General features: G+C 37.7%; 1 protein-coding gene across 1 annotated transcript in view; it reads left to right on the top strand.

Annotated features, from left to right (window-relative positions):
* The first annotated feature begins 201 nt into the window (after positions 1 to 201).
* The window catches only part of SLC10A7 (solute carrier family 10 member 7), a 261,224-nt gene continuing 233,543 nt past the window's right edge, over positions 202 to 27,882 (top strand). Inside the window, exons 1-4 of the mRNA XM_059923937.1 lie at positions 202 to 486; positions 6,454 to 6,536; positions 12,686 to 12,822; positions 18,174 to 18,249. Coding sequence (XP_059779920.1) covers positions 387 to 486; positions 6,454 to 6,536; positions 12,686 to 12,822; positions 18,174 to 18,249 — 396 coding nt within the window. The 5' untranslated portion in view covers positions 202 to 386. The remainder of the gene's footprint in view (positions 487 to 6,453; positions 6,537 to 12,685; positions 12,823 to 18,173; positions 18,250 to 27,882) is intronic.

The raw sequence follows: 27,882 nt of genomic DNA, 5'->3' as shown, positions 1-27,882 counted from the left end.
CGGTGGCGAGTCTGTCAGTCCTACTCGGCGGCCAGCTTCCCTTCCTCAATCGCTTGCGCCGGCCGGCCTGGCCCAAACGTCCGCTTCAGAGAGTTGGGAGGCGCAGCCGGAGCCGCGGCGGCTTGTGCGCGTCTATTAGTAGGCGCACGGTAGTGATGGCGGCGCTCAGTGAGACTTTCCTGTCACTGGATACTACTACTCCCAGCCCTCCTCAAAGCAGCCGGAGCAATCCCCCGGTCTTTAATTTACGAGTAGCAATTTGACTTGCTCTGCTGCATGTCAGGTGGGACCGTGGAAAGTGTGGAGACGCCCCGGGGATTAAGCGATAGCAGCTTAAAAAGAAAAAAAGCCAAACAAATAAACAAAACCCACCCGCCCTAACAAACATGAGGCTACTGGAGAGAATGAGGAAAGAATGGTTCATGATTGGAATAGTATTGGCGATCGCCGGAGCAAAGCTGGAGCCGTCCATAGGGGTGAATGGGGGTAAGTGCTGCACCTCTGCATGCTCCACCGCGATTCCCACTTCAGAACTAATTTGCGAGTCTTGGGAAGGAGGGGAGACCGGAATCGGGGAGTGTCTGCCTCTCTTAGGGGCACTGACCAGTCCAAGGTGTCTTTTGGCCCTCTTGCTGATTTTTTAATTGCCAGCCCCAGAGAGGATTTATAATTAGGAACGGGGCAAGGGAATTTGAACGCAGGTTGCCTTTTCCGCGAACAATCAATGAGTATCCTTAGTGTCAAGGAGTGAGGTTACCGAGAATGAAACTTATTTGCCTTCAAAGTAGCATCCTATCCCAAGGGACGGTAGGTTGCCAGGAGCTCCTTATCTATCTTGGAGTGGACACCATTACCTTGTCTGTTTCCGACACTCCCCTCCCCCATGTTTAAAAAAAAAAAAAAAGGAGTGGAGGAAGAAAAAGGGACACCCATGCCTCTTCCAGCTCAGATTTGTTGGCCCACATGTTGGAGGGTGATGATTTGCTGCAGTTGCTGCCGTTCCACAAACTCTCAAACCGACTGACACGTTGCACTCAACTGCTTCCGTGTGCTGCCGGGACTCAACTGCTACCTTTAGCAGTCTCACAGATCCAAGCTGTGTTAGACCATGTGTAGTGTGTATTTTGGCAAGGAAATGTAGGCGGGCTAAAAATCACACCCAGATCTCTGAATTGTGGGATCCTTGTCATGTGTGGATGGGCACTGGTGGAAACGACTGGAAATATCGTTAGCCTTTCATGCCCCCCGACCCCCTCCTCCCACCCTTAGACAATCATGTCCCATAAACATTAATTGAATTTCTTCAGTTCATTGTCTGTTTGACTTTGTTTAGCAGTTTTCACGCTTACTGACAGGTTTTACACATGCAAGGACAGATAAGAACCGAAGTGAGCACACACAATCTTTATGCTAGGAAGCTGTCAAGAGGATATTTGAAGTTATTTGAACCTTTTTGTTCAAACATGATGGAAGTGAATGAAATGATCTCTCAGGAGAAGAGTGGTTCCTTCTACCCTCTACCCTCAATACCTCCATTTAGAGGTAGCTTCAGAGAACATTTAAAAGGAATTTTTTGGACAAAGGTAGTGGGGATTCAAACTTTTTGGTTTATTTTATGTTCTTTTCTTCTATGTTCAACTTAGTACAAAATGTGGAGGGTGGGTAACTGTGAGAGTAAAGCTGTTTGGGGTTACCCCGCTGAAGATACCAGTTTCTCATTTGACATAGTTTCTCTGTGAGCTTTGGGGAAACTTGTGAAGGTTGGTATTTAGGTTCTGTCCAATGAGTTCCCCTGTCCCTGCAGCTAGCCAGGTAGTAAGAATGTTAGAGAGCATCTTTGTGGTGATCTGGAATGTATATTTCACTAGCTTCATTTGCAGACTTTATAGCTTCTAGGGTTAGATATCTGATTCGCTCAGTGTTAAGGTGAAATTACAGGTGATGTGTGATCTTTAAGTTGAGATCTGCAGAGACTAGGTTTGATAAAATTCCTTTTCTCTTATATTCCTAGGCTGCTCAGTGGGAAGGAGAGCTGTCGATTGCTGAATCATTTCCCTAGGGCTTCCCCACAGTGGCGCGTGTGAGATGGATTCTGTAATCTTATTTGTTCCCTCAGACTCTGCTTCTTGAAGTTTTGGGGATTATTGTATCTTAGAAATATTGTTTCCCATTTTCACTAGTCCTTATGCCATTGATCTAGGAGAGTTCATTTGTTTGTTTAATTATAAAAGAGGAGACTTAAGAGCTGAGGGAACTTTATTGTAAGCTAACATGCTTCTTTTACAGCTGAAGATACTGAGACCTCAGGTCACGTGACTCACCCTAGGTCAGGTTAGCTAGCTTAGGGAAGAGGAAGGACTGGGGACCAGGATTCTCCTTTATTTCATACCAGTTGCAACATCCATCCAAATATTCTTGGAAAAAATCACTAAAAATGAATAACCGTTATAAAGAAAGGCTCTCTGTAATAAAGACGGTTTCCATGCCCTGATTTTTAGGCCAAAAGAAGCTGAGCAGAATCAGGTAATATTAGACAACCGTGTATTCATGTGATTTTTTGAGATCTGTCCAAGTGTAAAAGTTACTGTTTCTAAAAACAAAAGTTAAACAAACAATTGTTTGGGATTTCATATATAAGCTGTCAGGCTAAGTTCTTCGTACTTCAGTTGACCTTCCCACCTGTAAAACTTCTTCAATAAAAACAAACTTCCTAATAGTACCAAATAACACTTTGACCCCATCAGTTAAAACAACAAAAATCTAAGAACAAGGAGAGTAATGGTGGCTGAAAGTGGTCTGTCCTCTTCTGCTCTACAGAATGATCTAAAGCACCTCTTTTTGCTTGTCACTTTTAGTCAGAAGTTCCATTTTTGAGTCCGTACACTAGAATGCGTGTGCATTTTTAATGTGCTCACGTTGAACAATTTTCAGTCTAACAGTTTTCTAGACATTCTTTTCTCTTCAGTAGAAAGTTTTGATTGTTTTCAACTTAAGATGCTCACTTCACCTTTACCTGGATCAGTACCTTAATGACTCTATTTTGAAGTGTAAGACTTCTACACTTAAAGGATCACACCTTTGCTCTGCCCTCCCTTTAAAAACAACCTTTATAGCCAGTGGGTGAGTTATGTATGGCAGGAAATTTATAGAGGTAGGAACCCTGAAGTGAGAGAGGTTGAATGACTTTCCATATGGGAAAAAGTGTAACAGGTACTAGCATGGAAAATTTAATTTTTAGTTCCCTGTTCTTTTTACTCAGTTACATTTCATTTTAAAATATATAGAAGGTTGAAAGTAAAGAGCCACAGGAGATGTAAATTGTAGATCCTGAGGTGTAGATACTCTGTTTCATTTCCACCCAGGGGAGCCCTGAGCTATGCACATCTTAGAGTTTACCAGAGTTCAACACTGTGCCATTCATTCTCCAAGAGAAAGGCTTACTTCTTTGGAAGTACAGATTAAGCGTCTCATTTCTACCTGCATCTTAACTAAAATTTTTGCCATTAATAAGACATAAATCCTAAAAAGGAAATTGCTTCATTTTTGCATTAAGAAAACATAACCAGAAACATGCTACTGTATAAACTTAAGAATATTAGCATGAATACCTTAGATTAGGTTTAGGAATGAAATTTACTAGATGATAAGTAGATTTGATGAAACAGTTCCTTGCATTCCTAAACATTCCAGATCATCTTCTTTCCCCACACTCCACTCCCACATTAAAAAACATGGATTTGAAGTCCCAAAATCGCTTCATTTTTTACGGCCAATTTTTCTTTTGATGTTGCTACTCCATTCCATTTTCACTGATAACATTTTTTTTTTTTTTTTTTTGCTTTGGTTTAAGGAAGAGTTAAAACTTATATTTCCGCTTTGCACTTTGTAGCCTTCTCAAGATCTGAATCTGGTTATTTTCATGACTTGGAGGATATAATCATTACCTTGGAGAGGGGCCACATAGCATTTCATACCGTAGTTTCAACTCTCACCTCTGTGCAAATATTTACCATCTTTTTATTTCAGCCCTGCCTGCTTCTAGTTCTGCATTCATTCACACCGTGGGCAATCCATTAGCAGCTGTCTCAAAGGGGCCTTAGGTTTCCCCAGATCAGAATTAATTCCTCCTTCCCTTTTAAAAAGATACATTGTAAGAGGGAAGAGAAATGGGAACATATTGTATATGTATAACTGATTCACTTTGTTATAAAGCAGAAGCTAACACACTAAAAAAAAAAAAAAAAAAAAGATACATTGTAGGTAGCCCTGGAAGAGCCTCACCAGGTCCTTTCATGGATTAGTTATCTGGATGTGCATCTAATACAGAAAAACAATATAAAAATAAACAGTATACCCTGTCTCTAGGATTTAAAACATTCAAAGTAAGGAATCATTCCACTGAATTATGCCAGTTACTTAATAGCTGCCATGTGTATTTATATATATATGTGCATGGAGTGTAGGAAGAGTTACCTTCTTAAAAAATCCAGTTGTTGGCTAGCTAAGGTAGATGCTTTAGCTGCCCCGAAGAAACATGTGGTCTAAGTCAATGCCATGTGCTTGCTATGGGGATGCATCTTTGGACACATCGCCTAGCTCTTGCTTGCAAATATACTGCTAACTATAACCCATCCTATACAGGAAATCTGGGGTACCACTGTGGATGGAAGCACAGTTGACAAAAATGGGTCTCACAAAAAGCAAGGGGTTGGAGGAAAAGAAAAAGGATATGAGTTTGTAAAAAAACCAAACAGGATATTAAAAATTCCTGGAAGGCATTTACTTCCAAAACAAGCCAGATTCCTTGACTTTCAAATCTGCTCCTGAATCGCCTTCCTCAGCTTTTGAGGAAATATTATTTTGAAGTGTGAGCAGCTGAGACAGATTCACTCATAAGTATGGGGGGAAAAATGTACTTCTTTTTAAGTTTTTGAACCACTTTCACTGCCGTGAAGTGTAATGCCTCTTGCCCTGCCTTCTCCCTTTTGCTGCCTTTTCTCAGATCACAGCAAAATGATTTGAGTAAATGCCAGGTATCTAGAAGAATGTATTGCAGTGTTTTTTTTTTTTCTTTTTTCCAGCTTTATTGAGATATAATTAACATATAACATTGAATAAGTTCAAGGTGTACAATGTGATGATTTTAAATATGCAAAATGATTACCACAATCAAGTTAGTTAACACGTCCTTCACCTCACATAATTATCTTTTTTTTTTTAACATCTTTATTGGAGTATAATTGCTTTACAATGGTGTGTTAGTTTCTGCTTTATAACAAAGTGAATCAGTTATACATATACATATGTTCCCATATCTCTTCCCTCTTGTGTCTCCCTCCCACGCTCCCTATCCCACCCCTCTAGGTGGTCACAAACCACTGAGCTGATCTCCCTGTGCTCTGCAGCTGCTTCCCACTAGCTATCTATTTTACGTTTGGTAGTGTATATATGTACATGCCACTCTCTCACTTTGTCACAGCTTACCCTTCCCCCTCCCCATATCCTCAAGTCCATTCTCTAGTAGGTCTGTGTCTTTATTCCCGTCTTACCCCTAGGTTCTTCATGACCTTTTTTTTTTCTCATAGATTCCATATATATGTGATAGCATACGGTATTTGTTTTTCTCTTTCTGACTTACTTCACTCTGTATGACAGACTCTAGGTCCATCCACCTCACTACAAATAACTCAATTTCATTTCTTTTTATGGCTGAGTAATATTCCATTGTATATATGTGCCACATCTTCTTTATCCATTCATCTGTTTATGGACACTTAGGTATTGCAGTGTTTTAGGAGCTCTTTGTTTCTTTTATTCACTGATGTGCTACAAATGCCTAAAGTGTAGCATTGTGGTTGCTCAATGAATATTTGTTGACTGACTGAGTGGTGATTTTTCCCCAGCTTGGTCTTATTTGCTGAGCAGTATCTATTGGAACGGTGGAGGGTTACAGGCAATGGAGGAACCATGATGTGGTCCTGTTGTTTGGCTTGAGGGAATGTGTTCATTTCCTAGCTCTGCCACAATAAATTACCACAAACTGGGTGGCTTCAAACAACAGAAATTTTTTTTCCCAGAAATTACTCTGGTGGCTAGAATTCAGAAATCAAAATGTCGGCAGAGCCGACATTTACTATGGCAGATAAAATTAGAGGACCTAATATGGAAGGATGTGGCCTATTTGCTCTCCCGTGTGAGAGCAGCATTTATTTTCATTTTTCTGCTCTGAGGATACTGTGCTGCACTGGACAACCATGGTCTTCGCCTTCTGGAAAATCCTCTCTGGAGTTAGGCTGCATCACAGCAAACACTTAACTCTGTCAGGACATTAGTATGTTAGCGGCGACACCGAGATTTAAAGTACCATTTATTCTCCTCAAATGGATTCTCCTTTCATATCAAGTTATCTACAGGAAATGCCTATCTAACAGTGACTCATTTCTCTCTCTTTAGGACCACTGATGCCAGAAATAACTGTCTCCTACATTGCTGTCGCAACAATATTCTTTAACAGTGGATTATCATTAAATACGGAGGTACTGTCAACTATGGGGCACATGAAAAGCAGGGAGAAAAATTTAATTCGTGCTTACTCTTTTGAAATTTCAGATTCCTTTTGTAAAGCCGTGTGTAGGTACAGTCTGAAGCTTCACTATCACAGAAGAGAACTTGGACTGCAGCAAAGGACTTGCATTTTGTACCTATGTATTATAGATACTGCATAGCTGGGCGGCATGGAGAATAAGGGTGTGTTTATAGCGGTTATGTTTTCAGTACAACAACTGAACTGAAACATCTACTTCAGGTCTTCCTCAGATTGTGGTGGTCACTATAGCGGCACTGAGGCACACTGGAGCTATTGATGTTTAGTTAGGTTTCCACAACTTGTGGATTATCTTTTGCTTCTAGGACCTATGCTGCTCAAGTGATGCTTGTTATGTTATAATTTTTAACTAATTTTTTTTAAAATATATTCTTTGCTGGTATATCTGTTACATATTAATAAATGTTTTAAGAGAAATGCTGGAATTTTTCATACTAAGCCACAATCTATTATGAAGACACACAGGTAATGTTATTTACTGATCTAGGTGTCACTAAATATGGGATTCTTAGAGAATTAAACAAATCCAGGCATTTTTACATCCAAGAGAGGAATGCGTAGAATTTATGATTCTCTTTTGAACTGTAGTAGAAGAAAAAAAGAGGAGAAAATACCTATTTACTTCTGAAGAAATTACATTGAGTTTCTAAAGTTGTCATTCTAAGATGCTTATTCTTATGTAGATAGGGAAATCGTACTATGTCAGGATTTTGGGTTTTTTTGGAAATGGCTGTAAAATTTGTTTCAGCATTATGTCTTGCCTTTATTTATTTTAAGTTTATTTTCTTTGAAGTGTGCTTTGAATGAAGACCAAATTTAGTTACCTTCTTCTCTGACCATCCTAGTAGTGACGTGGAAAAAGCATGGTTTTACTAAATTTATGTATTCTGTAGTTGTCAGGTTGGTATAAATCTTATCAATGGGGCATTTTTGATGTAAATGGGATCCCCGTGTAGTGTCTGAGAAATTTTGTCTCAAGAATTTGAAATATTCTCACTAATTACTTGCTCTTTTGAAAACGGACCTAGAACGGGATTTCCTAAATATGTTGAATTCTAGTTTTTGGAAATTATATTGCCACGAAAGGACTATGATTAGTGCTGAAGGGGGCCCAGGCTTTTTCTGTCAACACCTGAGTTCTCCTACTGGTTCTGAAATGTGAGACCCGGTGATACAGAAAGATAGTTGCCACTCCCGTGGTGCTGGACTGATCTTCCCTGGAGGTCTTCCTGCTGGCCTTGGCTGATGCTCTTTGTGGAACAGCTGCCTTACCCAAGTCCTCTACTTGGGACGTTGCTCTAACTACATCCCCTGATGGCTGCTTAATGGCTACAGCTGTTCTTTATACCATGGGAAATCCGGCAAGATTTGATTCTCTCACTCCTTTAGCTTCTTGCTTAATGCTATTCTGTCAAGCAGCCAACTTTGCGGGATGCAGGAACTGAAGAAGGAAGAATGTCATATTTACCAGCATTTCTCTAAGGACCGAATTCTTCTGTAAGCACCTGGGAAACCTTCAGAATCATCCAGCTAATTTGGATCTAACGATGAAATGCCTTGATCCTGTGCTTTATTGTGGTATCTAAGTAGCCATCAAAGCCACTTCTTCCATATTAAAGGCCCTTTACAAACTAATACAACATTAAGTCATTTTCAACATCCGTTTAACTTAAGATGCCCTAGATTGCATCATGATGGAATGTTAAGCCATCTCTAAGCCCTGTTAATTTCCCGGGCAACCAAACAGTTGTAAGTTAGGAGGTAGTGAACTTCTTGTTATTTGTTTTCTAGTTAACAATCTTAAACTAATTTCAGCTCGGACTACTATTTTTGTATCCTGTTAGGTCCTGGAACAGTGCATTTTTGCACACAGGAGACAGTAGGTTATAATTAACTTGCGTTTATTTGAAAGCATTTACATTGGCCCCACTCAAGTTTGATTTATAGTGAACATTTCATGTAGTATTACTTATACATTGAGGTAATGATGTGTATTCTAAAATTTGTTTTGTTCATTTATTAAAGTTATAAAGGACTCTATGTTAATACTTCATGCTAAAAAGCATGCTAAATCATTTAATGCTAAATCTTCGGTTTTATGACTGTTGATTTCTAGTTTGTGACATACCTGTTGAAATGGTTTCTGAAATTTTGCTGTAGTGAAATGAAATAAGGTCACATTCGAAGTATATTTCATATTTAGCTAACTTCAGACCTACAGTTTCAGAGGATTTGTTACTTAAGAGACTGTGATAAGACCAATCTCATTTAAACAAGTACCTATTTAGCGCCTGTGGCCACAAGGCACTGCCACCTTGTGCACTTGTACTTGGCTCGACACAGAAGCAAAGATGAGCAGGAAACTCCGGGCCTGAAAAGGGTCCCCACTAGGCCAGAATATACCGGCTTTCCTTTATTTTCCTAAACAGATCATTTTTTAAAAATCCCATCAGCTTAGAAATAAATACAGCAAATTCTAAACTTGAGGCTCTTGCTGCTTGTCTCCAGCCCAGAGCTATGAGGCTGACTCTCAGAAAGCAAATCCAATAAAGGTCAAATAAGGGTTAGGAGGGAAATTGGTATGTAATGAAAATATTTCTAAGTCCCAGTCAGAGCCTCTGATTTTAAGCGATTCTTGATGCTGTCAGTGAGGCCCTGGTATGTGGAGTATCTCCTTAAGTTTATTTTAATGGAATTCGACCTGTATTACATGTGAATAAATAAAATGTCATGTGGAATCAACTCTTCAATTATTCATGATGGTATTTATTTGAGTATGTGGCCCTCAATTCTACATGGATATGTATGGAATAATACTATTTTGAATTTTATAGTGTTTACTTGCTTTTTCTTTTCCAGGGCAAGCTTATTTTATCTTTAAGGTTGTATGAAGAAGATATAGAAAATATAGAACACTGGGTTTTTGTGACAGTCTTGAAAATCTTTCTTGGAAACACTTCCTGTCTGTTATTTGCCTGTTGTTAAGAGGCCCCTGAGGACCCAACATAGTGGCCCCTTGTGATTCATTTTGCTGGGTTCTTTACTGTTCCATTATTTTGATACAATATCAGTTGTTTCTACTGTCATTTTTCAGATTAACTAGTGTTTTCTAACTACATTTTATTTTTTATAACTTTTTTCATGATTACAAAAGTAGTCTTTCCCCATGTAGAAAGATTAGAAAGAATAAAAATAACTGCTATTAACATTTGTGTGTATTTTAGCCCATTTTTCCCTAAACGTATTTTTTATATAGAGACTACTTTAAAAATAAAATATTTAAAAAATTGTATATATGTATATATGTGTATATATGTATACACATACTTGCATAAATATACACTTACATACACACATACAATTTTATTTTTAATACATGACAGTGTATAATAGTAATTTTCCATGTAATATATTTCATTTAATTTTTCTTCATATTTGAAAATAAGATAATTTATATTTTATTTACTTTTATGAACATAAATCAAAAGGTACAAAAGTATATACGATGAGAAGTCTTCTTTTTACCCCTCTACTAAATATTCAGTTCTCCTCTCTGGAGGCAACCAATGTTAACAGTTCCTGTGTATCTTTCTGGAGATAGTCTATGCAAAACATACATATGTGTATCACCCCCCACCCCTATCAAACTGTGGTGTTTTATACTGTTTGCCACCTTACCTTATTTTACTCAAAACACATATCTTGGAGGTTGTTTCATATCAACACGTAAAAAACTCCCTGTTTCTTTTTGGATGCTGAAAAATATTCCATTTTTGAATGTGTCTTGATATATTTTCCTCATCTTCTCTTGAATGGCATTTAGGTAACTTATGGGGTTTTGCTATTATAAACATTCTGCAAAGGATAACCTAAAAATATGTCATTTCCTACATTTGGGAATATGTATGAAGGATTAATTCCTCGAAGTAGGATTGCTGGGTCAGATGATATGTGAAGTTTGAGTTGTGAGAGATAGTCCAAGTACCTAGAAAGGAGGCAGGTGCTGGGTAAGTGTTTGCCGCCTGAAGGAATGAGTTGCTAGGTTGGTCTCGTAGGCTGTGCCAATGAGACACCTGTTGGTTAAGTAGGGAGAGACCCTGAACTTCTACATCCTTGTCTACACAGTTTTAACATAGTTTCTAATAGCTCTTAACACTCTGTTGCTACCTTAAGTTATTTAGTTATTTCCTCACTTTTGGACATATAAGTTTAAAATCTGTTTCCAGATTTTACTGTAATAGATAATGCTGTGACTATCAACCAATTCTATATATAAATGCTTGTAACCACTTTTTATATCCTTAGGAGAAATGCCTAGACATAAAATTTCGGGGTCCAAGAATATGAATCCTATTATAGTCCTTGAGATATTCTCCCAAATTACTTTTCAGAAAAGTTAACAGCGTTTTATATTCCTATGAGAAGTGTATGCAAATGCCTTTGTTACTGCCTTCTGGCTAATCATTTTATTTTCATTTTTTGAAAATAAAAAACCCACTGATATTTATTTGGTTATTTAAGAATGCCTCTGAGTGTATTTGAGTGAGATTTGGTTTCAAGACTGCTGAGAATTCTTGGAACTACTGGTGCTCAAGTTTTCGCTGGGGTGCAACTTCTGGTTCATTGTAAAGATGGCTCCTTTTATGTTAGCTCTGATCCACGGACCCAGTGTGGCCTCCAGTCTGCACAGTGTTTTCCAGTTGCCCTGCATTCGACCCAGATTTCCAGAAGTTCCATAGATGCCATTAGAGACGTATTGTGATTAAACTGGAACTGCTGTGTGACATGAAGGGAGATTAATGGTGGGAGCTAATGAGACAGATTGCAGAAAGTGGTGACCAGTGAATGAGTCTGCATTAACCTACTGTTTATCACACCATGAACTTTGGCTAATGTCTGTGAGGCTAGTTCATGACTTACTTGAACTAAGGGAGGTGGGGGACATGACAGTGCTATGTTTATAAACCAGTGAATCTCTGGCAACTTTGAATGTGTTTAATGACTGCCTGCATGTTTTATATTCTACTACTTTCTGAATTTGTTTTATTTTTGCTGAATAACCACATAACTCAAAGAAATTCAAATATAAACGCTTGTTGGTTTGTACAAATCCCAAAGTTTACCGGAGTATCCTTTTTTAGCTGTGAGACTTACAATATGTGCCTGGTGTGTCATGATTCATGCAAATCTTTTCTCTCCTGGGGCAGTGGTGTGACATGGTGGGAGAAGCAGGAGTGAGTGGGTTTGATAGATTCTGAGCTTCACTCTCCATTTCCTCATCAGTACAATGGGGATAATAATACCTTCCTAACTGGGTTGTTTTCAGGATTAAATGAGATAACATACATAAAGTGGCAAGCTCAGAGCATGGCACAGAGCTGCTATTCAGTAAATGTTAATAAAGAAATCTAGTGAGTAGATTTTGGGGAAAAAGCCCTTTTGAATTGTAGAATATTGTTGGGGAAAACATTTTTAAAAATTATGATTTGTGTGTAGATTTAGTAACATCTTGCCAAATTGAGGCCTTGCTAGGTCTGGTGTAATGAATAGAGGTTAATTATCAAATTTAATTAAAATTCTAGGTCCTGCCAAAATTTTTAAACAAGATTTTGTTTTAAATAGTTAAACATACATGTTTGTTTGCAGTGTCAACAATTCTGAAATCTATACTAGTGTAAAGGTAGTTAGCTTAGTCCTGTTCCAGAATTTTACAAATCTGAATTGTTGGGGTATACTGTATTTGAAAGAAATTAGAATGCTTCAGAAATTTTATAGAAAAATACTTTATCGTGAACAACTTTTTTTTTCTTAAAGTCTGTCTCTTATGCATATGCTTATAGGTAAAAATTTTAGCTATGAAATAACTCCACATTGATGGATATTAACTAGACTTATTGTGGTGATCATTTTTCAGTATACACAATGAATGTTCATGTTGTATACCTAAAATTAATATAATGTTATATGTCAATTATATCTCAATTTTAAAAAAACCTAATTCATGTGATGTTGTTTTGGTAGCAGTCTGTCTTCAGAAATAGTTTTCTTACCTTTGTTATTTTGTGTCCTTCATTTTCACAGGAGCTGACAAGTGCTTTGGTGCATATAAAACTACATCTTTTTATTCAGATCTTTACACTTGCATTCTTCCCAGCAGCAATATGGCTTTTTCTTCAGCTTTTGTCAATCACACCCATCAATGAATGGCTTTTAAAAGGGTATGTTTAAATATTTTGAAGGATCCACTTTTAATGGGGTATCTTTAGTAACATTATTATTTCTGTGGCAACTATACACAAAAGGGCTTATGTGTCATATAAGGAAATAAAAACACTTATAACATTATTATTATTCTTTAAAGTGATAGTGTTTCACCAAGGAACTTCATTAAAGAATTTTATAACAAGAATCTTAAAATATACACTCTTGCTAAATGATAAGGTTCTAGGAGAGACAATTTTCTGTTGGGAGAAAAATGGAAGGCACTACAGGATGTAAGGTCTGTGTGCATGTGTGTAATGTAGGCTGTCAATTGGGTGCTTTACCTTTTGTGTTCTATATCTTACCAAACGTATACAGATACTGGCTGACTATAATATGTGTTTTTAAAATGCATAGGAAAGAAAAAATATATAGAGGGGACAAACATTTACTTTTTCACTTGTTCTGTTTTATGTTTGATAGGATAATTGAATTAGCAATAGATTATTTTTCATGTTATTTTTTTCATTTATTTTTTTAACATCTTTATTGGAGTATAATTGCTTTACAATGGTGTGTTAGTTTCTGCTGTAAAGCAAAGTGAATCAGCTATACGTATATGTATATTCCCATATCTCCTCCCTCTTGCGTCTCCCTCCCACCCTCCCTATCCCACCCCTCTAGGTGGTCACAAACCACTGAGCTGATCTCCCTGTGCTATGCAGCTGCTTCCCACTAGCTATCTATTTGACGTTTGGTAGTGTATATATATCCATGCCACTCTCTCACTTCATCCCAGCTTACCCTCCCCCCTCCTTGTGTCCTCAAGTCCATTCTCTACGTCTGCATCTTTATTCCTGTCCTGCCCCTAGGTTCTTTTTTTTTTTTAATTTTTTTTAGATTCCATATGTATGTGTTAGCATATGGTATTTGTTTTTCTCTTTCTGACTTACTTCACTCTGTATGACAGTCTCTAGGTCCATCCACCTCACTACAAATAACTCAATTTTGTTTCTTTTTATGGCTGAGTAATATTCCATTGTATGTATGTGCCACATCTTCTTTATCCATTCATCTGTCTTTGGACACTTAGGTTGTTTCCATGTCCTGACTGTTATAAATAGAGCAATAGTTTTTTATTAGAATCTTTTCTCCCATTTAAAATGTTGCCATGTTTGTTAAAAGGATTTAATGATTTTTAAAAATTATTTGAAGTGGTTTAAAACTAACCACATTTTAGCATCATGGTATAACAACTATTACACTGAACTTAAAGCCTAAAGATTGCACTCTGACCTTGTCCCTAAGTTGCTATGTGACTTTGAGGAAAGTCATTGAATAGTCTTGAACCTCAATTTCCCTGTGTATAAAGTAAGGATAATCATACTTTTATTGCCTGCTTAGTAATGCTGTGGGGATATCAATTGAGATCACTTATTCATTCATTTATTCAAGTCATTTGTTCAGCTCCTTCTATATGCCAGGAATTATCATAGGTATTGGAGAAACAACAGTGAACAAAATTGGCAAGTTAGTTTTGCATGTCAAGGGCACTCTAGGTGTGATTGTCAATAAATAAGTAAACAGATGATCAAGATAGAGGTAAGTGATCTGAAGTAAAACTGTGTGATATGGATGGTTGAGGGGACAGGCTGGTGATTAATTTAGACTGCAGAGTTCTGGGGGCAGAATGTTCTAGGTAAAGAAAACAAAATGTGTAAGGACTGGAACAAGCCTGGTGTATTCTAGGGTCAGGAAAGTGAAAATGATGGCCAAAGCCTAATGATATAGAGGACGAATAATGTGACTTGGGGTTGGAAAGATGGATAGGACCCTGCTCATGCAGAGCCTTGTAGGCTTGTAAAGCATTCAGTTTTTATTTTGAGTGCTGCAGGAAGCTACAGGAGGGATTTAAATGAGAGAGTAATATGGTTCTGATTTATGTTTGCAAATGATTCTTCTAGTTCCTGTGTGAAGAATAGATAGTAGAAGAGCCTGAGAGAAAACTAGGAGACCAGCTTGGCGGCTAGTGTGATGAGGGAGCAGCTCAGAAGAAAGAAATGGATGTATGGAGGATATATTTTAAAATTAGGGCTCTCAGTATCCATGGCTGGATAGGTTGTGGAGAGAGAAGGCCAGGGAGGAGTCTGGATTTGGGGTATGAACCACTGCCTGATTGGCGGCATCATTTTCTTAGCTTGGGGAGAAATAGGTTGGGACGAGAGCGGGAAATCAAGAGTGCTGTTTTGGCCAGATTGAGTTTGAGAGAATGAACATAAAATTTCACCAGAAAGCGTAAAATGCTACATAAATGTGATGACATCATTTTAGAGCAACAAGGTATGATGCATATAAAGAACCAGTATTTACCAAGTATCTGCCCTGTATAGAGCACTCAAGAAATTGGAAGATATTAACTCATTTTCATTGTATCCAGGGAACTTCCAATTTAGTTGGATAGGTAGGATATATATACATATATATAAAACAGTAACCAATAAAATGGGGCAGCATATGATTTGTTAGATAAGTGGTGTAATCAGTTAAAGGGGAAGAGGTTCAGCAGGGGTTGTGTACTCCTAAAGAAGAGAATTCAAACATGAGACATTAGTGGGAGACAAAGATAAAAAGTTTCCTTAAGGCCAAGTTGCAAGAGACTGGAACTACTGGGCTGAGGAGTTTGAGTTTGAATCTGTAGATGATGCAGAGTTCTTAAATGTGCTAAACAAGAGAACCACATGCTAAAAAATGGTCATTAAAGAAGATTATCTGATAGTATTGTCCTGGGTATATAAGCAGAGCAGAGTAGAGTTTGTAATCACAGTATGCTAAATAAAAAAAAAGCATACAATTCTCAGCTCAGTATATTAAACTTAATGGAGTACAAACTTAGTCTACCTCACTTAGAGAAAGCTCTTCCTCACTCACTTTTTCTCCCTTCCCCTCGCAGTTTGAGAGTACACACTTAGTATGTTAACTGGAGGGAATTGCCGACTTCTACATCAAGATCCTGTTTAAATCACTGAGATAAATGTATTCTGAGCACACACTCCTTACCTTGCTGTGTTAAAGAGGAAGAGTGAAGGTAGAGAGAGCACTGAGTAAGCGTTTAGAAATGTCCAGACTTGGCGAAAAGCATCTGAAGGGGGATAATGACAACAGTCATGGAAAAGAATGGAAAGTTGGTTGTGGTGATTGTTTGGTTTATTAAGAGTGAGTGGAGCTCCACTTAACTCCAAAGTTTCAGACTGGATCATTAGGAAAAAAACTGTCCCATTGGCAGAAATAGGTTAATTGAGAGGCAAAATTGATTTCTTAGAAAATACATAAATTCAACATTAGACATGTTTTGTTTATGGTGGCAGTCATAGGCAGCTATGGATTTGGGAATGGAGGTTAGGGTTAGCAATAGAAATTTGTGAGTATTCATATAGATTCAGATTTGCAAATAATATTGAGAAGAAGACAGGAAAAAACTTGAATGGGCTGGTTTAAAAGACAGGAGATAAATTAGAATGATACTGTACTATGGCAACCAAGAGAATAGAGTGCTTTGAGAAGCAAGGAGGTAAGGAGAATGAATATAGGGAAAAGGATGTTGGATTTGATGATTGAGAGATTGCTGGTTACTTATAAGGTTACTGCTTTTACTAGAAGGGGCATAAGTCAGATTCCAGGGGAGTAAAGAGAGAATGAGCTTTGGGGTCATGGAGGTAGAGCACAACGGTGAGCCACAGTGGAAAAAGTATGATTACATCCTGAGGAGGCAACAGTACTAATTTTGAGGTTAGTTACCTACATTTGTGTGTCGAATATTCTGCCTCCTTGAAGGCAGGAATGATGTCTTATACTTTTTTTTATACCCTTGTGTAGTGTCCTACCTGTAGAAAGTATATGTATTCAGTATATATCTTAGAGATTTTTTTTTTAAGATATGGAGAACTCTCCTTCTTTGTACATAGAGGGGAAGAGGCCAGATGAGAGGGAAAGATTGAAAAAGTTAGATTGAAAATACCTGAGAGGACCTGTTCCTTGTATTGGTGGTAGAGAAGCCAGAAGGCAGAGAGCCTGGAGGGGTAGGCCATGGTAAGGCTTCAGCCCTGGATTACAGAATAAAACTTTAACCCAAGATAGGTGATTTTGTGAGTTTGGTCATATTATTTAACTCCTTTCTTAACTTCAGTTTTTGGAAAAATGAGAATAATAATAGTATTTATCTTAAATACTTGTGAGGAATAAATGAGTAAAGTGTCTAGAGCAGTATCTACTACAGATGGTAAAATCTCAGTAATATTAGTGATGTTGATGGTAATGATCACAAGGAAGGCTCAGAGACTGGGAATTCATAATCAGATAGACTACTTCATCACTTGGGAACACAGACCTTAAAAGAAGACCACGTTAAAGTGAATTGAACTGGAAGTTCCCCATAAGTTTTTTTCTTAAGTTTTCAGTCAAAAATTAATGACAACTTTTTATTTTTTCTTACTTCAGAGCCAATATAAATTCATTGCATAAAGATTAGACAATATATTATTACAAAAGTGAATAAAAATGACCTGTGATCCTACATTCAAAATATTAGTCAGATACTCTGTGTCCTTGATTCCTTGTATAAACTTTCCACTTTAGTTGGGCTTTGTCCCCAGAATATATATTCTGTATGAATGCTGAGGAATGTTTTTTATCTTTAATACTTGGATTTACTACTCATAATTTCATTTGCTTGTCATGCAATGTGTTTTCTATTCTAAACTAAGAGAATAGAATTCTTGTCACGATCTTGGGAGTATACACATAGTTTAATAAAAACCAAATTTAGAATAGACACTAGAATTTTCTATAGGGTCTGAATCTAAGAAGTACATGATTGTGTCATGCCTATTTTTATAATGATATTACAACAGCATGAAAATGTCTTTTATGAGATGAAAGTTTGAGAATTGCTGTTATATGGAAAAGAATCTGCAAGAGGTTTTAAAGTTTTATTTTTGCCAAAAACCTTCCTATAAAAAATGTAAGGAAAAGATACCTGAAAATAACTGACTATATACACTTACCAAATGATTAACCATTTTGGTTATCTTTCAATGACTACACTCACCATAACCTGACTGTTTTTTGAATTGTATAAGAGCTTAAATAATTTAAAAAATAAAATCACCCAAGTCTGTGGAATGGAGTGAGAGCTTCTATTAAGCCACGCTGCCTCATATAGAATTGTCTAAACTCAAAAGGGCATGTGCATCAGTAAACGTTCTCCTATTTTCATTTACTCAGCTCTGCTATTTTAGAATGAATGTAGTGAAAACTATTTATAATTGAAAACAAAAGCCTACTTATAGTTGCTTATTTTTTTCTGTTTCAGGTTGCAGACAGTAGGTTGCATGCCTCCCCCTGTGTCTTCTGCAGTGATTTTAACCAAGGCAGTTGGTGGAAACGAGGTAAGTCACAGGGCTAACTTTGTTTAAACATAAGTGGGTGCTATGCTCTTATTTTATATTTTATTTTATTTTATTCTATTCTTTTCTATTCTATTCTATTCTATTTTATGATGGAGTCATGTCACAGAAAACACATAACCAGAGCAGCTTATGAAAGAAGTGGGTGGATTCATGTATTAGGATGATGCTAAAATTGACAATAATGAGTGGAGTTTAGGATTTCAAAGAGAAGAGCAAGGGAGGTGAATGAAATAGAGATGGTGATTTTTCTACCTCAGTGGGAAATGAGGAGACAGAAGACAGTGAATCCAAGGCAAGGGACTTTTACATCCGAGACTCATGAACTGAGGACACCCGCTACGGCCATTCCTTAGTTCTTAAAAAATTTGTAGCAAGGGCTTCCCTGGTGGCGCAGTGGTTGAGAATCTGCCTGCCAATGCAGGGGACACGGGTTCGAGCCCTGGTCTGGAAAGATCCCACATGCCACGGAGCAACTGGGCCCGTGAGCCACAATTACTGAGCCTGCGCGTCTGGAGCCTGTTCTCCACAACAAGAGAGGCCGCGATGGTGAGAGGCCCGCGCACCGCGATGAAGAGTGGCCCCCACTTGCCGCAACTAGAGAAAGCCCTCGCACAGAAACGAAGACTCAACACAGTCATAAAAAAAAAAAAAAAAAAAAAAAATTTGTAGCAAACTAAATTCATGGGAAAAGGGTCAATATAAGTTTAATGGCAAATGAAGATGATATAAAAAAGGAGAAATTAGGCCAGGTTTCTAAGATGAGTTCAAAGAAATTATTCAACTACTAGGAAACTGTGGCCAAAGAAGAGTGCTTATATATTGGGATGGCAGTTGTCCATTTCGGGAGCTACTTATAGGTGGTTTTTCTTGGCTGAAAGACCCTACGACTTTATACTGAGGGACTCTGCTTTGTAGTAGCTTATTCCTCCTTTTCCACTAATATTTTATCATTCAGAAAAGAATACTATTGAATGAGGGAGGATATAAATGTTCCCACTGCAATTTGTTCTTAGGATTTTGCTTTCTTTGCATCTGTTTTCATCTTTAGTCACTTTATTCAGTACCTGCTATATTCCTTTTATAAAACAGTTTATTGAAGTATCATCAACATACAATAAACTGCACAAATTTAAACAATTTAACATTTTGACATATGTATATACTTGGGAAACCATCAACACAATTGAGATAGTGAACGTGTTCATCACCCTCAAAAGTTTCCTTGTACCGCTGTGTAATCCCTCCCTCCTGTCATCTTCCCCAGGCAACCTCTGATCTGTTTTCTGTCACTATAGATGTTTGCATTTTCTAGAGTTTTATATACAGTAAGTCCCCGACATACAAACCTTCAAGTTGCAAACTTTCAAAGATGCGAACGTGCGTTCCATCGATGTCAAGTGTGAGTGAAATTGCACCTTGCCCTCCGTCTCCTATTGCTGACAGCTCTATCCTCTCCCACCTCCTCTCCCTCCTCCAGTCAGTAACTCTTCTTGCCTGTTTACTCGATGCCAGCCCCTGTATGCCAGCTGTTGTACTGTAGTATTGTACTTTTCAAGGTACTGTAGTGTAAGATTAAAAATGTTTTCTTTATTTTTGTGTTTGTTTTTTATGTACTATTTGTGTGAAAAGTATCATAAACCTATTACAGTACAGTACTATATAGCTGATTGTGTTAGTTGGGTACCTAGGCTAACTTTGTTGGACTTACGAACAAATGGACTTACGAATGCGCTCTTGGAATGGAACTTGTTTGTATGTAGGGGACTTACTGTAACGGAATCATACAGTGTGTACTCTTTTTTTTTTCCTTTTCTTCTCTTACTCAGCATAATTATTTTGAGATTCATCTATGTTGTGTGTATTAGTAATTCAGTCCTTTTTATTGCTGAATAGTAGTGTTTTGTATGGATATGCCACAATTTGATTATCCATTCACTTGGTGATGGACATTTGGGCAGTTTCCACTTTTGGGCTATGAACGTTTGTGTACAAATCTTTAAGTGGACATATACTTTCTTTCTTTTGAGAATACTTAGGAGTGGAATGGCTGGATCATCTAATAGGTGTATGTTTTAGCACCTTTCAGCCAAGGGAAGAATCACCAATAAATATAAGTCATCTATAAACAGCTTCTGGAGTGGACCATATCTGTCAATATATAAACACTCTGCTTTTACCACCAGTGTATGTTTAACTTTTTAGAAATTGCCACAGTATTTTCTGAAGTGGTTGTATCATTTTACATTTTAAATAGCAATATATGAGAATTGCAGTGTTCTACATCTCATCAATACTTGGTATTGTCATTCTTTTTAATTTTAGCCATTCTAATATGTATGTAGTTGTATCTCATTGTGGTTTTAATTTAATTTGCATTTTCCAGTGACTAATAGTGGTGAGCATTCTTATCTTTCCATGTGTTTATTTGCTATTCATGTCTTTCTTGGGGAAATGTCTATTAAAATTTTGTTTTTTAAAAAATTGGGTGTTTTGTTTTCTTATTGATGAGCTTGGAGAGTTTTATATATTCTGGATACAAGCCCTTCATTTTATCTATATGCTTTTAAAGTGTTTCCTCCCAGTTTGTGTTTGTCTTTTGAAGAGCAGAATGGTAGTGGAAAAAGTAAAGGGTGGTTGGATTCTGTATGTATTTTGAAGATGCAGGATATGCTGATGAATTGGATGTGGGGTATGAGAGAAAGAAAGGGGTCAAGAATGACTTCAAGGTTTTTGACTGAGCAGCTAAAAGGATGGAGTTTGCTGAGATGGAAAAGACTACTATGTGAGAGCCGCTTTTGGGGAGTATTTAGTCTGGGTAGGCAAGGCTATACTGTGATAACTAAGAACTCCAAAATCTCAATGGCTTGTTAAGCATATAAGTTTATTTCTTGCTAATGGTACCTGTTCCATGTTGGTCAGTGGGAAGGTCTTTGCCATCACTAAGGAAGCCTGGTTGGTGGAGGCTCCATGTCTTGAAGTACACCATCTGGATGGCACACAAAACATTTTCAGTTGCCACAGCAGGGAAAGAGAGAGATTGGAGAATCACAATGGGCTTTTCATGTCCAGGCTGGAAATGATATATGGCACTTCTGCTCACATTACATTGGCCAGAACAAGTCATGTGGCCTTATCATGGGTTGTCATTCCTGTGCCCTGAAGGGGAGGGGAGCTGGACGTTGATGAACACTTGTAATGTCAGCCATATGGTAAAGATCAAGAGCTTATTTTTTTGATGTGTCAAGATGCCTATTACATATCCAAACAAAAATGTCAGTGAGCAATTAGAGATACAGGGGTTGAGAGTTGAGAGAGCGGCCTAAACCTGGTGACATAAATTAGGGAGTCATCAGTGAATGAATTGTATTTAAAGCCAAGATTGAAGATGAGATTCCTTAGGGTGAGAGCATGGGTAGAAAAGAGCAGAGGTTCAAGGACTGAGTCCTGGCACCCTCCAACATTAAGAGGTCAGGACAATGAGGAATAACCAGCAAAGGCAACAGAGTATAATTAGTGAGACTGAATCAAAAACAAGAGAGCATGGTATCCTGGAAGCCAGGTGAAGAAGGGGTTTGAAGGAGGAGGGTATGATGAGCGGTATCAAATTCTGCTGATGTGAGTTGTGTAAGATTAATTCCGAGAATTGGCCATTGAATTAAGGTATGTGGAGGTTACTGGTAACCTTGACCAGGGTGGTTTTGGTGGAGCATAGGGGCAAAAGCTTGTAGAGTGGGTTCAAGGAAAACAGGAAGAGAAGAATTAGAGACAGGAGGTCTAGACCACTGTTATGAGGTCCTTTGTGATAAAAGGGAATAGAGAAATGGGACTATATTTAGAGAGAGATGCAGGGTCAAGATATTTTTTTTTAATGCAGAAAGGATAGTGTATTTCTATCATGATGAAAATCGTACAGCAGAGAGCAAGCTGTGGATTTAAGAGAGAGTGCTGGAGTAGTTTATTTGATCAAGTGGGAGACAATGGTATTGGGTTGTATGAGTTTCAGTAGGAGCTTGGACCATTTATTCATAATAACAGGAGGGAAGGCAGAGTGCTTGGCTATAGATCCACGTAGATGGGTAGAAAGGATACACTTGGGAGTTTTTTCTGATGACTTTCATTTTTTCTCAGCAGCAGAGAGTGATGATGGGGATAAGTGCTATTAATGTTCGAGATGAGAGGAGAGAATGTGGAATTGCCATGTAGATGGGGAGAGTGAGTCAAATGGAGAAGATAGTAGCATTGCCAGGCAGCACCAAGGACCCAGCTGAAATCAAGCCATGCATTTAAAGTGAAGCCAGGCATCATGGATATGTGTTTTCTCTAAGCCACATTTAACTTCTCGGTGTAGGAATGGAATTGGCAGATAGTTGGATTTAACCAGCATTTCAGTATGCCAAGTAATTCTTTCAGTTTCCACATAATTAGTGAGGTAGAGAAGTTATTGGAGTCTTGGATTAGCACCTGCTATGATTATCTTTCTATTGCCTTGAAAGAATTTGAGGAAAGGGTCTCCTGTGGTATATCTGAGACTAATGGTAATTAGTTTAAAGGTGTCATTTATCTCTTTCTTTCTAATGTGATTCCCTTAAAAAACTTTTCTTTCTCAAATGACTTTTGGCAGAAGTTCAAAGTTCACTCATTTTCTTGACATTAACATATAACATTTGAAATTGTATCTATATGTTCATTCCCCAGTAGATATTTAAATTAGTTACATTAATGTTGCATGTTAATAATGTTGAATTTATGAACATCTCCTTTGTTTTCTAGTATCATTGGTCTAGTTCTTTAAATGTTTATATTGTGCAGCTTCATGATTGTCAGTTTTTAAAAAATTTTATTTATTTATTTTTATTTTTGGCTGCGTTGGGTCTTCGTTGCTGTGTGCAGGCTTTCTTTAGTTGCGGCGAGTGGGGGCTACTCTTTGTTGTGGTGCACAGGCTTTTCATTGCGGTGGCTTCTCTTGCTGCGGAGCACAGGCTCTAGGCATGCGGGCTCAGTAGTTGTAGCTCGCAGGCTCTAGAGCACAGGCTCAGTAGTTGTGGCACACGGGCTTAGTTGCTCCGCAGCATGTGGGATCTTCCTGCACTAGGGCTCGAACCCGTGTCCTCTGCATTGGCAGGCGGATTCTTAACCCCTGTGCCACCAGGGAAGCCCTGTCAAGCATTTTTGAAGTCCTGGGGAATAAGACACAATTTTTCATAAATATTGAACACTGAGCTTCAGAAATGAAGCTTTCAAAGTCCATTTTGGTCATGTCTTCCGATGTGCAGTGAATAGACTATTTTATATTTATGTCAGATTATGGAAGAAAATGATGTGTAGGTAAAAATATTAGATAATTTTAAGTTTCATGGTTTTCTAAAATACTGTTATAAGGTAACCGAATACAGGCTTTTGTTGAAATAAATGTAAGGGAATGTTAATCTTTTGTATCATATATTGGAAAAATCTAATCTAAGGATAGAAAATGAATTTTTTGGTGCATGTAAATGAAAAGATCCAAAAGCTGAGCGCAGTGTCAGGTGCCATTAGGTGAAGGTTTCGATTCTACTTCACCATGATTGTCTGCTCTGTCTCACACACAGCGGCTATGTACCCACATGGATTTTAGCATGGGGGGAAAATTACTGGGGCACATTTCCATGTTACACTGTTCTTTCCAGCTGACTATTCTTTGCAGTGTTTATACATGTAAGAAAACTTTTTTCTTTCCAGATTTTGTGTTATTAAACTTATTGACCTTGAGTTTATGCTCTCAAATACTTATATATACATCTTTTAATACCTGTACACATGTTTAGCATATGCTCTCGTGTGTTAAAATGTGCGACTGTGTAGCATATTTGTATTTAATGATTTTGGGGACGTATGCAGATACAATAGTGTCATTTGAAATGATTCTCTTCATTTTATTTTGTAAAGTTGCTGTATAACTTAGAAGGAATTTTTTTTTTTTCTGTTACTTATATACCTCTCATTGTAAATGCTTTTTTCCGTAAAACTGTTACTGAAAGGTTTTTGTCATGGATTGAAAGTTATTGCATCCCTTAAACTCACATCTTGTACTTTGGTGAGAATAGCCTTTTTACTTTTTGTTAAAGTTAAAAAACAATTTCTGTTTTTATAACTTAGATTGCTTTTCTTTCAGTGAGCCAATTAAAATTTATAATCATTTTTAGCAGCAGAGGGAACTCAATGTACGTGCATAACAACGCATGTACGCTGGAATGCCAGCATATCCTTTAGGTATTAAAGTGAGACTGTTTAAGGGTGTAGATGACTGGCAGTCTTATTTCGTGGCTTTTAAATTTTAAACTACTTTCAATTAAGTATTGGAAACTTGGTTAGGTTCCTTTTTGTGATTGTTATTTATTCATTCCAGTGTTTTAAATGCAGTTTTTCAAACCTGCAGGATTGTAGTGTGTGATGTTGACATGGTCTGATTGGTGGTGATAGTGGTAGTGTGTGTGTGTGTGTGTGTGTGTGTGTGTGTGTCCTAATTACACTGCCAAGTATAAAAAAGAAGATAGGTCAAAATGTTTTTTATTCTAACATGGGAGACATAGTATAAACACATATTTTTTGTTTAAAACTGTATACAGCTCCGTTCCAAATGTAAAGTTAGGTTGTAAAAGACATGATTTTTTTCCCAAAAGACTTACATAGGTTTTAAACTTTATGGGATTTGCTAAGAAAATCATTGTACTTAAATTCAAGTAACTTCTGCCTTATAGTAACTACCACAGGGATTTCTTTTATAAAAGGCGTTTCTTTTAAAAAAAAAAAAAAAAACTGGAAAATTCTTTCCCTAAGTTTGGAGAGAAGGTATCATGTGGTTTTTGTGTTGTTGTTATAGAGGTATTTTTATTTCATTTGACACTTACACTGTTGTTTAATGAAAAAGCAAGAGAGGTAGGGTTTGGGAAAAGATGCACTGTCTCCTTTTACCTCTATTTCTTTTTTTGCAAACTGAGATAGGGAAGGATTCAGCTAAAAGCCCTTCCTCAAAATATGAAGTAAATATGAGGTCTTAATTCCCAAGTAAAGTTGCAAAGCTGTATAACTTTGTAAAATTTTGTGAGTCTGGGCAATAAACCAAGTAGGAGAGAAATGTAATTAAGGATTTCTACCTTCAAATATCTGAAGGAAAAAAGAAAAGGAAAACAAAAGCATTAAGAATTATAATAGAGGAAAATCAGAGCAAGTTAGGAAGGAATTTCCAGGCATATCTGAGAGTAATATTTTATGCTAAATACTATATTCTCTGTGTTTAAGTCTGAGCCTGATAATTTGAACCAGGAAAGTAAAACACCTTCACCACTAATAGCAGTGTACTGATAACAGGCATGTTGTTTATGTTGGTCTGTTTATTTATTTTTTGTTGTTTTTTTTCTCAAAGTGAATTCTATAGATCGCCCACATCTGCGTTACCTGGGGTGATTAGAAAAAAAAAAATCCCTTTTCTCCACTTTAGACCTATTGAATTAGAATGTGTAGTGGATGGGCCTCAGGATTCTCCCTCTTTTTTAAAATTATGAAATATCATATCTACAAAAAACACACATATGTCCAGTTTAAAGCATAATAATAAACACCACCGTGCCCATCATACAGCTTTAGAAATAGAATGTGCTAGTCAACGGTAGTTTAGCACCCACTTTATGTAGACACTGCCTTTTACCATAGGGAATAAAAAAGGAGAGTAAGATCTGGGGCCTGCCTTCAAGGAGCCTACATTCAGTGTCATGTTACACTATTCACAACCTCTATTTCACATTAAAAACCTCACAAAGGTAGGCAAAACAGAGTAGAATGGCTTTACATTGGCCCATATCATTAAAATCATTGTTTTTCTTTCTTAGTGTAGAAAAAAACCAAAATGTACCCCAAGTGAGTTCAGTCTCATTCAGCTGTGTAGGGTAGCCAGAAGTTCCATTTGGGGTTGTGGACTGTGGTTGCTTCCTGTAGGCATTAAGCTGTCCTTTTGCTTAGTCTAGAGTTAAGCTGGTGTGTTGCTTTTAGTGTAAACAGATTTAGCTGACGTATTTATTGTGTTTCAGTTAACAGGCTGAAGGATTTTAGAACCCTTTGGTAGTCATGCAGAATTCCAAGTACATTTTAAGGAAAAATTTTGATTTCAGGTATGGTAGAAAGGTGACAAGTTGAAAATGTGTGTGTGTGTATGTGCGCACGTGCGCTTAATTTCATCGATGGAGTTATTGCCCAAATCTCTTCAAAGAAAACTTAAGAATGTCTCCCGAGCAAAGAAAATTATTACATGTGGTGAACTCTTTAAGTCATTGACGAAGGTCATGGCAGTCTGAGTGTATTTAAAAAAGGTGTTCTGTCTGCTTGGAAAGCAAATGAAGCACTCATTACGAACTTTAAAATTATAGCTATGAGAAGATTTTTGCTAGAGGTGAAAGATCAAGATCATCACAGTCCAAATGGAGATGGAAAGTTCAATTTCTGGCTGATCAGCAAGGCATGAAACACTTCAGGGTTATTCTGCATTATCAGTGGGGAGTTGATCTTGCTAATCCAATGCATGAAGATAAGATTCACTGAAACATTTATAAAGGCATTTAGAGTAGATCTGATCAGCAGAAAGAGGACTTGAAGTGAGAAGGAAATCTGATCTGTCAGTCACTGTCTCAGCTTCAGCCATCACTGGGCTTTTGTGTGCCTTGCCTTTCTCTCCTGTTAAATGGGCTTGGTCACTGCTTTTGCTTGCAGTGGGAGTTTACTGGCCTCCTGGAGCAATCTTGTACAGCCTGAAAAAGGCTGTCAGTGTTGAGCCCTCTTGCAAGCTGGCCTATGTGTACTTTCTACCCTCCAGCCTCCTGTGCTCTCAGAGAAATGGTAACAGTTTTTCCTCTTTGACAGATGAAAGAACAGAAGTAATAACAGCCAGAAATTCCATATCCCTACTAGTCTTCCATTTCTACCTTTTAACTTTAGTCTCATTGTCTGGATTGGGTTAGCATTCTTAGGAGTCCTCAGAAGAGTGGACTGGGTTTGTTTGAAGCTGCTATAAAACTGGCTTGAAACATACCTAGATTTCCCAAGATTTTTGTGTGTAACTTAGAATTCTCTCATTTAACCCCTTAAAGCCTCTCAAATTGTCTTCCATTTCTACCACTCCAACCAAATGGGTCCTCTCAGTGGTTGGCAGTGATGTCTGTTCACCAAATCCAGTGTCCATTTCTCATCCTTCATGACCTGACTTCAACCTGTGACACCACACCTATTTGCTTCCAACTTCCTTTTGCTTCTCTGACCCTCTTCTCTCCTAATTCTCTTCCTATGTTTCTCATCACTCCTTTTCTTCTTACCTGGCTCCTTTCCCATCTGAATGGGAGTGTCTTCCAGGGACTTGGTCTTGAAACACCTTGTTCATCATCGCCAGATTCCTGTTTCCGAGCCCTTCTTTCTATAGCTGAAGTCATTTGACCCCCACCTTTGGGTCCAGCTCTGCCTCAGACATAAGGACCAGTCCTGATCTTGGGTGAGAAGTATTTAAACAACACTAGCCTAACATGCTGGGCGCAGCATCACACCTGAGCTGCTAGGCCACCTGACCTTTTAGCAAAGGATACACTTGCCGGG

Source organism: Balaenoptera ricei, chromosome 5, assembly GCF_028023285.1.
Source record: "Balaenoptera ricei isolate mBalRic1 chromosome 5, mBalRic1.hap2, whole genome shotgun sequence".
NCBI lineage: Eukaryota > Metazoa > Chordata > Mammalia > Artiodactyla > Balaenopteridae > Balaenoptera > Balaenoptera ricei.
The sequence above is the reverse complement of the archived record's forward strand: the minus strand, read 5'-3'. Positions and strand labels throughout refer to the sequence as shown.